The 12,423-nt window shown below is 39.0% G+C and overlaps 1 protein-coding gene across 1 annotated transcript; it reads left to right on the plus strand.

The window, feature by feature from the left end:
• The first annotated feature begins 278 nt into the window (after window positions 1–278).
• On the plus strand, window positions 279–6,724 carry LOC138225088 (uncharacterized). Its single transcript, XM_069183933.1, has 5 exons — window positions 279–385; window positions 2,511–2,590; window positions 3,155–4,007; window positions 5,431–5,611; window positions 6,050–6,724. The coding sequence occupies exons 2-5, from the start codon at window positions 2,548–2,550 to the stop codon at window positions 6,251–6,253; spliced, it is 1,281 nt and encodes a 426-aa protein (XP_069040034.1). The 5' UTR covers window positions 279–385; window positions 2,511–2,547; the 3' UTR covers window positions 6,254–6,724.
• Window positions 6,725–12,423: the final 5,699 nt, after the last annotated feature.

The raw sequence follows: 12,423 nt of genomic DNA on the forward strand, positions 1-12,423 counted from the left end.
TTCAAGAAATACTTCTGTTTTAATTTGGAAATCAAATTTTGGGGAAACAAATGAATTTCAGTTACATAAAAGCAGGAATATTAAAAAATGCAAACGGTTTCGATATACTGTACTTACAGAACTTGTTCTGTCTGCAAATGTGTCTTTGATGTGTTTTCAAGAAAAAACTGATATCTGCATGTGAAAGGGGAGTGTTGAAGGATAATATCCAATCCAAAACGTTTTAAGGTGTTTTTACTTTTATACTGTATGTATAAATATGAAGCTGAGGACAGGCATTTACAGTCAGAGAGGAAGCACTGAAGAAATCGTTACCTTGATACTCATACAGTACCTGCTGGACCAAGTGTGATTCAAAAGCTGCTTTCTTCAGAGTGTAACCAAGGTAAGTTTCATTTCATAGCTGATGTGTTACAGGTCATCATTACAGTGTTTTACAGTATTTTCTCCAATTTACAATTGTATAACCACCGTAAGTGTTGTGATTTGCCTTCAGAATGTTTTACTATACTATATCATAAGAATATCAAGAAAATACCATGGCAATGTTTCTGGGAATCATTACTATCCCACAGTACATTTACTTTAGTAAATGTCTGATACTGCTGTACACCATAATATTCCCAAGGGCAAGCGTTGTACATTACTGTTACCAATCCTATGTATGGTCCTACTGCATCTTGCTTGACTAAATAATAATCACATAACTGTACATGTATCTGTCCTGTTCCTTGTTTCTCTGTGCTTTACTTGTTCTTCTGGTTTGTCTTGTTGTCTGGGGCTATATATTTCCGGGTCTCACTTTCCTCTCGCTCGGTATTGGGATTGGTTGTAGAGAGGCTCGCCTCACCACGTCGCCCCACATCCGCTACCTGAGGTCTTATGTCTCGTTCCGACTTCGCCCGATACCTTGAGCCCGGAGCAAACCCCCTTATTTGCTCTGTTCCTGCCGCTACACATAGGGTCCTCCCTTCTTGCCGGTCTCTCTCCACAGCTATACCCCAGATTCCGTGACAGTTAGAAAATGGATGGGTGGATAATATGCTGTATATTTAATTATTAATTTGCTTTATAAAACTTTAAGCAGTATTCCATCTTTTTCATAAACGTTTTCTGCATCAGAGTCTTTAACTTAGTCACTTGCTATGGTTATTTTGGAAACATTCTGGCATGCTCGTTTGAACTACCTAATGTTTATTATCATTATAAAATGATATAAAGTTATAATGTTTTCCATGAACACTTGGTGTCTTATTGCTGTAATGGATAATGAAAAGCTTGTAGCTTCATTGAACCTTTTGTAGAAAATGGAAAAAGTAACACTAGTAGCTTTTAATTTAGCTCATCCAATTAGAGTGACATACTGTACTGTAAGTCATTCTTTGAAAGTCATTCAAATCACTTAAAACCTCTTTTTTGTTTTAAATAAGATATATTTCCTTATTGTTTCAATTAGTATATAAAGCCACTATGTACAATTCTAACAATAAATTGTCTGTTCTCTAATTACTATTAATTTATATTTCATTACGAATAATTCTGTTACTGCATTTAATTAAAAAATGAAAAATGTCAGTTAGTGTTACTGTACAGTATGATTAGTGCAGGAAAGCACTAATGGGTTAATAAACATTTACTTGTTATGATTAAAATAGGATTTGTGCAAAAGCCACATTAAGATAGATTCACTGTGCCACCTGGCAATTCCAGAGAGTAATGTAGTCCTGCAACAGATTATGTGAAAATCTAAAAAATGTTGGATTCTGAACATTGTCTTTTGTGGTTATTAAAATAGATATCTGGAAAAAACATACAGGCAAAGCCATGTTTGATAATCAAGTCACATTATATGGACATACAGTACACAACACATACAGTGCTAATAGGAATTTTACATACAGTTACACAATGTTTCCAAACTAAGACATTTTGTGACCTAATAGCTTGAAATCAAGACACATTTAATTAAAATGTATTTAATGTTCATTTACATATTGTAAGTTACAACCTCCAAGTGCAATGTAAATGCTCAAACAGAAAAGTAATTATAATTGAAAATCTAGAAAAGATTTTTTTATAAGTGGATACACCCCTTGGTAATACTATAGCAGTTGTAAATTAGGAAGGAGTGAACTGTGTATTGTTTATGTATAGTTTCTCACAGTGTACTTGTCTTCACCTCACTGCTGTCTTAAGAACTTATCTATATATGATTAATTTTGCTCATTTCTTCCTACAAATATAGCTTCAATCCACACTAGCATAACAAACAAAAATTAAGAAATTCATTATTAATTGCCTCTGACACAACCCGCTTGATGTATCAGAATAAAAGTCTCAAGGGGAAAATTAACACAGTATGCAGTTGGTAGTTTGACATACTATATATTTGTGGTACTGTAGATGTAACATGCATTATTAGAATATTAGGAAACTTCTAAGTAGTAAGTACCTACTTGTAAGTTATGTGAAAAATAATGTTATTTTGTGTATGGAATTCTGTTTTGCAGATAGACAGAAAGTTGACCTCATCTTCAGAAAGAGACCATGTCTGACCAGGTTAAGACTTCAGGAGCAGCAGACAATATGTGTGAGTATGTAGAGAACTGACATTGTTTCACAGATAAACTGTATTTGCAAATCTACAGGAGCTGTCTGAAGGGATAAAATGGGCACTCAGGGCACCATCAACTCCCATGACAGTGAGCTCAAAGGCTGAGACTCCGATATCAATGACTCAGAAATTAATCTTGAATCTGATCTACACGAATTACTCTATAATGTCAAGATTGAAGGTTTCAAAGCTCCAGAATTTTTTAACATGTCATGTAAAAGAAAAAAACTGAAAGAGCTCTACAGCCAGATAATATTTAGATTCTAAACAGTTCACTTAGAATAATAAATACTGTATGTAAAACAATTTCAAGTTTCTCACTGAATTTTTTGATTAATTATTTTCCCACTTTGGGAGGACACCAAATCCTAATAAACCATTACAATCTGTCCTTTTTTCTTATTGCTTTGTTTTCATTAGTTAGATTTTATATTAAATGTATTACTATTATATAATGGTCTTTTAAAGATTAGGATATTTGAAGTTGGTGAAATTGGTTATTTTGTTCACTATTTGATTATATTTTTTTTTTTGGGAAAGGTATGGTGCTGTTTGCCATGGAAAGATCAGGGAGTATCAAGATTGGACTGCCCCCAAATAATTACAATGACAACTTCAGTGAATATTCGAAATATGTGGGAAATCTGCAAGGCATCTCTCACGTCGCCTTCAGCCCTCAAGGAACAATGTTTGCAGTCTGTAATGCACAGCTGTATTCTGGGTCTCCTCCAGCCAATCCAGATGAGAACTGGCTGAAGCAGAAAGCTCGGTGTGTAGGAAGGTCTGGGTGGGATCAAGTTCATTCCCTCTTCTTCCATCCAAACGGCACACTCTATGTTGTCATGAAGAGTGGTGAACTTTACAGGGGTCCCCCTCCTGAGAATGAGTACGTGTCCTGGATGTACAGGGTTGCTACGAAGATAGGAACTGGAGGATGGTGCTTCCCTTCTCTGTTCTTTGACCCTGCGGGTATCCTGTACACTGTGACCACAGAAGGGAATCTGCTTAAAGGAAGCCCTCCGAATGATATGAACTACATCTGGAGTAAAAACAGTGAGATTATTGGAACTGGAGGCTGGACAGAACTTACCCATTTCATGGCCTTCTCTCCTGATGGCAATCTGTGGTGTGTCTCCAAGAATGGAGGGAAGATCTACACTGCCCCACCACCCAGGATTGCCAGTGATAACTGGATTGGAAGAGCACAGAATCTTGGATCTGGCTACAATCAATTCCCAATCCTTGCCCTCACGCAAGATAAAACCATAAGTCAAATTTTAAGTTTGGATTTTTCTGTTAAAGATGCAAAGATTCTTTCAAAAGAGCCTCTGATAGTTGGGCAACATGACTGTGACAACTCTACCGGCTCTGTTCCTTACACTGCAACTTTCGAGTAAGTGCTGCATTCTAAGTTGTATTTTCATTTTTCTGTATATCACAAAATACACAATATTTACAAAAATTACACACAAAATACACTGCCAATAGATCTAAAACTTAAATTGTAGGACTGCTGGTAATCATTTGGCAAATTTAACACAAAGATGTTTAAGGGTAACAAAATTTGAATTTAATGATGTCTGAAAATTTATTTTGAGATATTATTAAATGAAAAATCTACCTTTAGATTCATTTCTACATATATGTTCAACTATAACCTGTCAGTAAATCACTTGACTCTCAATTTGACTTTAAACAATTTTAAAAATGTTATAGAAGTGGTTAAGAAGAATCACCACACTGCAACACAACTGGCAGGTGTGAGCCTGTATGGGAGACCTCCAGAGAAAGCTAAGAATGCTGCAGGAAGAGGTGTTAGTGGGACCAGTGGGGGGTGCCCACCCTGCAGTCTGGGTGGGTCCTAATGCCCCAGTATAGTGACGGGGACATTATAATGTGAGACGGATGAGACATAAAACCGATGCCCTGACTCTCTGTGGTCATTACAAATAACAGGGTGATTCTCAAAAAGTGTAGGGGTGTTACCATGGTGTCCTGGACACATTTTAGATGGGAATTTAACAATCATGGTCTCCCAGTAATCTCCATCTATGAATTGGCTTCAACTCTCTGTTCTCCTCCCCATTGAGAGCTGCTGTGTGATGAGTGTATTGGTGCACTCTGGCAGAGCTACTCATTGATGGTAGTGGAGGGGAGTCCTTGATACTTGTAATTATTATCTTCATCATCATCATCATCATTAATGTACTGCAATACATTTGAAAAACTACCAACTTACCTTCCTGTCCACTCTATATATGCTGAATTTAATGATGATGTCATGTGGGCATTTTTGGGCTTGAGGAGAATTAGAATGTGTGACAGGAAAGATGAAGGAACACCAGCAGAAGATACAAATATTACTAACATTGCAAAAGAACAGCCAAAAACCTGCAAAGAAACTACTTCGAAACTGTTGAATCCTGAGTTTGACTCTAGCCCAGTCCTCCTCCGTGAGGATTTTGCATGTTCTTCTCATGGTCAATGGCTTTACTTAGATAGATAGATATTTTATTGATCCCGTGAGGGAAATTGCAGATGCACCATCAGCTGTCTGTGTCTGGGAGGTTCCACACCTGGAGAGTGTCAGCAAGTTTGGGTAGCCTTTAGTCAGCCACAATTTGAGCAAGCAGTAACAACATGAGAAAACCCTCTCTTGCCATCTTCACTATCTCTGAAGTTCATGACATACACCCGGCTGGTATGTCAGGCGAGTACTTACACAATTTCTCCTTCTCCCAGTGTGGTGCAGCCAGGTTGATACAGTCTGCAGCTTTGAAACAAGAAGTTCTAAAATAAAATGTGATTTTTTTCAGGTTTTCTGAAACTGTTACCCTGGAAAGCTCTTTCACCCATTCTCATGGATTTACTGTGGAAGTTGGAGCATCAACAACCTTTAAAGCTGGAATTCCATTGTTGGCTGCAAATGAAACCACAGTCTCTATTAATGCCAGTACTACTCACAACTGGAGTTTTACAGAGACAGAAAGGAAACAGGTACAGTATGTTCCCAGTACTGGATTAAGCTATTGAAGATGAATGGTGCCTTTAAGCCCCCTGGGCTGTTACTCAAAGAAATTGAGCAAGACATCACTGTTTTGAATATGCGGAATGGAAGTAGAAAACAGGGCACTTGACTAACATGGTGACTGTGATACTAGAACACTGTTGTTATGCATATTTTAACTACAACTTAACTCCTTAAATTGCCGTGTTTTTTTATTAAGTTCAAGCACATCTGAAAAAGGCTCTACAGATGAAACACGGTCTCTTTTCTTTCCCTTTCAGTGTGGAATAAACCTTTACCTCTTCCTTTGTTTTTTTATTGCCATAACCATTGAACTGCTTTAGCTTACTGGTTTTGAATGCTGTATTTGTCCACTGTTTTCTGAAAGCAGAGACCCCAGCCAATGGCTTTTGCTTCTTTCATTGCAGATTGTTAATACATCCAGCCTGAATGCTACAGTGCCCCCTGGGGAGGCTGTGAGATTCAAGGCTGTAGTCCAGAAGGGGATTATTGATGTTCCTTACACAGCGAAGGTGCTCACTGTCTTTGGACACCAGACCACTATCACTGGGACATGGACCGGAGCTTCAGTTTCGAAAGTGGCAATAAAGGAAGAGCCTATTGTTAACTAAAACAGTTTCGTAGTTACATGCATGCAGATACTTTACCTTACAGAGCATTTATATAGGAAAATGCCAGTAATTTAACATTCAAAGCTATTTAGCTTTTGCTGTTATCTAGTAAAAGGGGTATTTCCTTCAACAGCATAAGTTTACTAATTTGCTTAATTTCTCTCGATCAAAGAATTTGTTTGAATAAATTTCTCTTTTAAACTACAATTTGATATGATAATTAGTACTAATTGTATGCCAAGCCATTTGTGTTGGATTGTTTAGAGCTATTGCATTTAATCATCTTCACTATACGGTACTTGGGTTTTTTCCTTAATTTTTGTAATAATTAAAAAATGATTATGAAATAATTTCATTAAATTATGATAATATTAAATTTCATTTCAATAATCATTTTGGTGCCTGGAACATATTTAGTATTTTTGTAATACTAAATAATGTAAAATGATAAGTGCGTCAATAAAATATTTGAAAGGTGTATGTTTTCTGCTTGTCCCTCTTTTGTCTTGTTGACTACCAGTGTCCAATTCCGGTCCTGCAGAGCCTAAGTGCAGTTTTCTGGGTTACCTCTTTTTAAAGATTGGCATTTAATAAACCAAGCCCTGGTTCTTGAAGGCTTAAACGTGAATTCAACTTTTTTAAAGGAGTTTATGATGAAAGCTCAGCTGTCTGTAATTTGTAATTAATCAGGACATCACTTTCTCACTTAACCATCATAGATACTGTACATTATCTCCCTCTGTCCCTTACATTTGTCTTTCGCATCCCTCTTCCACCCCATCTCCACCTCTGCAGCTACCCCTTGGTCAGTGTTCTCTCTGCATGGCCTCCCAGGAGGACTCTAGCCTCCTCCTTCTATGTCAAGAGGTTAACCCTGAGTCAAGTTGGCAAAGTTATCTTAACTTTCATTACTCGACTTAATAGTTAAATCTCTGTCACGGGAGCCGTTTCTCCCGTGAAATGCGTAGTTAAAGACTCTATACGAGATGGTATAATCCGGAAGTGACAGGAGTAGGACATCAGGTAGGACACAGCAGGATCAGGGCGGGTGGAAACACAGGGGGTGGTAACGGCAGTGATCTGGTGCAGGGGGGAGTGCAGGCGCACGAGTCCGAAAGGAAGTTAAGTAGGGGAAATCAGGGCGCAATCCAAGGTCCAGGTGCCAGGAGATCCATCCAAGACAGACACAGGGAACAGGGAACGAGGAATACAGATAGTTAAAACATTGACAGGACAAGGCCCTCCGAGCCCCAGGCTCAGAAGGTCAGGACACCGTGGTGAAGCCTGTGCTCTCGGGCCACTCCTGTGCCCGGTGGTAGGCGGGCATCCAGGCATCCGTCTTCCAAAGCTGAGCCCTGAACTATGGAGACGCCTTGCTTAAGTAGGGAAAACAGGATAAGACACAGCTGGGACAAATAAAACTGGCAACACATTGAAAAAGGTAGGAGCGCCCTATAGAGGAGGGATGATGGCCATCACAATTTCTTAGAAACCAGGATGCTATGAAATGAACGGGAACCTCCCTTTTCTGTAAAATCCATTCACTAACCAGTAGATAGTGTTTGTAACCCAGGGATTCTCTATATAGGAAAACCGAGTTTCCTTAAAGCAGTAGAATGGCAAATTCTCTTAACAAAGTTCAAATACTGAACTTGAATCTAGTCGTAAAATCTGATTAGAACAGGGAGCTTTAGTCTTCTGTCTTCCTCTCTGTCTTCTCATTCTCTTCTCTTCTCTCTGCTCCTACTTTCCTCTTCTCTCTGTATCTTCCAGTTTTTCTTTTTCCACTGTTCCTACGATGAATTTATGGTTTCCACATTATTAGAAACCACTGAAGAACTTAGACCCTGTCCTCTACAGGAAGATCTACTGTTTTATTGAACAAATGCCTCTGGGGTTTCCTTCTTTGGTACATTGGATCAGGGGCATGGAGAGGGCATAAACTATGCATGCCACTCCTCTAAGCCTGATACAGTGATATGCTTTCTCTCCATGAAAGAGAAGGCAAAACTTCATGCTTACTCAGAAGTGCTTCATTTTTAACCACATTGCTTGGTTGTGCACTATAATCTAGATATACTATCTCATGAGAGAGAGGGCAACTCCCTCTCAGTCCTTTGTGAACTGAGTTGCTTAAATTCCTCCCTGCTTTATTTCAGTGCTGCCAATGGGTGGCTTTCATGGTTCAAGGGTATGAATGTTTCCTGGTTGTATATATGGGTAACCTTGTGGTCTAATTTTATTTTGCCACAGCCTCTTGCTAACCAATCTATTGGTGATGGACCGGATTGTGAGAGGATGTCATTTTCCTCTTCATAGCAGGCCGCACTGTCACGCCCGACATCCCTCCCTAGAGGGCGCTCCACTGCTCTCATTATTGTTCGTGTCATTTAGCTCTCCAGGTGTACCCTTTTAGTGTTATTATTTAAAGACCAGCTCCTCCAGTCCTCAGGGCTCATCATTAGGGTAAGATGTCGCGAGGCTCGCCTAGCACCAGGAAACCCTACGTCCGTCTCCTGAGGGCATAGGCCTCATCCCCGACACCTCCCGCTTCCTGAGCCCGGGGTCTGGAGGATCTCGCCCCGTCACTCTTGGACCTCCATGTTTCGTTTGTCCGTGTGCTCCCCCCTCCCGGGGATTTTAACTTTGTCGCGTCCCAGGATGGATTTCCAGTTGATGGACTTTCGGACCGTGCTTTGACCTGCCCTTGGACCCGTTTGGATTTGGATGCCGTTTTGTCTTCCCCGTACACTGTCTCACGGACTGTCACTATTATTTTGTGCACTATTAAACCCCTGTGTGTTCCTTTTTACCACGCCTCCTGTTTTCTCCAGCTCTTACCGCATCGCATACAGTCTTCTACAAGATCTGACACGGATTCCAGTCCGTGTCCGTTACACACACTAGAAAACTTGTTATAATGGATGTATAGCCATTTACTGTAGGTTGTCTGATCACTTCCTTAACTGTGATCTAAATAATAGAAAGCATTTCTGTGATGCAACCCATTGATCTTTCATTGTTGAATGTATTCATAGGTGTTTTGCTGTTTGGTGTGGAGAGCTCAGGACTGGCCCAGTTGACTACAACGAAAGCTTCTATTATCATGCTAAACAAGTCCTATGCAGGGTCTCCTCCAGTGAATCTGGATGAAGACTGGCTGATGACTAAAATGAAAAAAGTTGGCAAAGGAGAATAGGATCAGTTTCACTTCCTCTTCTTCCATCCAGGAGGCAGCCTCTAAGATGTGGTAAAAAGTGGTGAATTTTACAAAGGTCCCCCTCCTGAGATTTTTATGCATACAAGCATTGTATCTAATAAGTCACTTTACACTTATTATAATGTAGACCAAGATGGCTGTGTAACATACATTTTAATTCAGATTCAAGTTTAAAAAATTGTTCCTATAAAATGAGATGGCTTGAAGTTAGTTCAGTACATTTTCACCTTCCATGTCATATCAATTTTGATGCTTCCCTGACTCTTTGCTTTGCCATAGTATTTCATTACAAAGTTAATGTCCCAGAGTGCATAAAACAGCTTGCAGTTTTGTATTTCAGTAGGATATGTAAGAAACAATGTTCATTATACCACCCCACAAATTGCACAATGTCCCATTCTTTTTATTTAGTTAAGTTTTGTTGTGTTATTCCAACATTAGAAAAAGGGGTCAAGCCACTACCTGTAGTGGTTTTTAAAATAGACATTTGGCAAAATACATGCATCATTTTACATGGACATACACAACACATATGGTACACATCATTTCAAACTGCAGGTAATTGCTCGCTGTTGTACTGCCCAGTTTATAGAAACTCTATATGCTTATAGAAAGTCTAAACACCGTTTCCAACTTAAAACATTTTGCGAAATTGCAAACAAGACACATTCAATCAGAATGTATTTCACGTTCATTTCGATATTGTTACACACAACCCCAAGTGAAAGACAAACATTTTGAAAAGTTGTTGCAAATGAAAATCTCGGAAAATGGATTTTATAACTGTACACACCCCTTTAACAGTAACAGGACTTGTAAATTAGGAAGGAATTCACTGTGTATTGTTTCGGTACACTTGCTTGGACTCTAACTGCCTTCACCTCACTGTTGTGTTTTAAGATCTTCCCTACAGTACGTATGACTAATTCTGATCATTTTGTTCTGCATTTAAAGCCTCAACGCTTTTTTACCCCAGTGATCGCCCTGCGTTTGCTGCTTCCTGAACCCGCACTAGTTTAACAGCTGCTTCTGACAAAATCCGTCTGTGTGATGTATCAGAATAACGGTGTCAAGGGGAAGATTCATCTGTACTTCAAACTTGGAAAAATGATCTATCTGTGGCTTATATATTTATTGGGTAATATTAAAAAAATATCATTACATACACACGTATTACAAAGCGCCCCTTTAATTTGTTAGCAATGTAATTCGGGACTTCTATTAAACATTTAGTATTTTGTAAATTTGGAAAAAACACACAGTAAAGCTCAATTTAACAATATATGCAGTACAGAATCACAAGCTCAAAGGCGCTACGGACCGCAATCCTGTCTCATAATCACTGGCTCACCGGGTTTGTGGAGACCTGTGATGTGGAATGAGACTCTCAGTACACAGTCCGCGCACTGACTTGTCCACACGTATATATTTATATACAGCTCACATTCGTAAACTGAGCATTTCAAACTGTGCCATGTAGCAACACTGAAGTCAAGAGGAGTTGATCTTCAGAATTGTAACTGTCCGGGTTTATCTAGAATTATTGTCCTGTGTCTAAAGAATCAAAACGTAGGCAAACTTAGGCAGAGGGAGTAACTCTTCTCTGTTTTCTCATGATATATTTTTGTCCATGGTTGAATTGCAGCCTGAACAGTGTTTTGGCTGCTTTCCTCTGTTTCACACACACACTGTGCTGCCTGCTCACACTGTCCTGTGCCACAGTACAGCACATGTCTGACTCCTGCCTTATCTAGCACTGCTTTACCATCTCCAGCAGTAAAGTATTATAGGCTCATGTTAAAAGCAATAAATGGAGGGTGTTAAATAGATGCATCTATTCCAAAAGCACCACCAAATGAATCAGCTTTGCATAAAGTGTCCCTTGTGATAAACAGTTCCATGGTTATATTTCAGGTCGGATACCAGGATTACTATCAGCACCACCAGAGTTTCTAATTAAGAACCTTATATTACATTCTCACGCAACTTCAGATCAGTTTTCACATTTCTGAAAACCTATAGAGAAATGTCCTATAATTTTTCTTGAACTTCTCTCCACTCGCCCTAGTTTCTTTGACACACAGGACTGCAGGATCAGGGGAATACCACCATTGGGCCTGTGAAAGCACTTGTGTGTGTTCTTTATGTGCAAATTGTGACTATTCTGTCAAAAGGAGCTTTGCCTGTAGGTTTAATCAGAGTGTCTTAATTAAAAAAAATTGTATGAACTGTTTAATATACAGTATGATTCCAATTAAAGCATTACTAACCAATTAAAGGATCAATGTGCAGTACATGGGTGAAATAATGAACATCCTTTTTTATACATCCTAATTTTAGGATTGAGGATAAATTTAATTAACTAAAAAAAATTACAACTGTTTTTTGGATTACATCCTGGAAATTGTTTTGGCTGCTTTCCCCTGTTTAATACACACTGTGCTGCCTGCTCACACTGTCCTGTGTCACAGTACAGCACATGTCTGACTCCTGCCTTGTCTAGTTTACCATTTCCAGCTGTAACTTATTAGACTCCTGTTATGGTGGGGTGAGGTTGGTATAAAAGCAAAATTACCAGCAAAAACCACTGTAATTTAACTTTTGACTGTAGTGTAATCTGCAAAGGATTCCAACTCTCATGGATTACTGTAATACAGTATGAAAATTAGTACTATTAGCCTAAAATTAGAAAGTGATGCATGAGGTTTCTTAGACTATCTATTGGCTTGACAATAGGACCTCACAGGCTGTAACTCAACCACAGGCAAAGTATGACATGAGAGAACACAGAGGTCCCTCCAAACTGACTATGTCTATGTTTTGAATTTTTAGAGACGGGTGAATAATTCTAGATAAACCCAAACAAACAGCCCCAGTTTTGAAGATTAACTCCCCTTGACTTTAATTATGTTACTACATAGTACTGCACATCTGCTGACAGATGGGGGTA

This window comes from Lepisosteus oculatus, chromosome 25 (assembly GCF_040954835.1).
Source record: "Lepisosteus oculatus isolate fLepOcu1 chromosome 25, fLepOcu1.hap2, whole genome shotgun sequence".
NCBI classification, from domain to species: domain Eukaryota; kingdom Metazoa; phylum Chordata; class Actinopteri; order Semionotiformes; family Lepisosteidae; genus Lepisosteus; species Lepisosteus oculatus.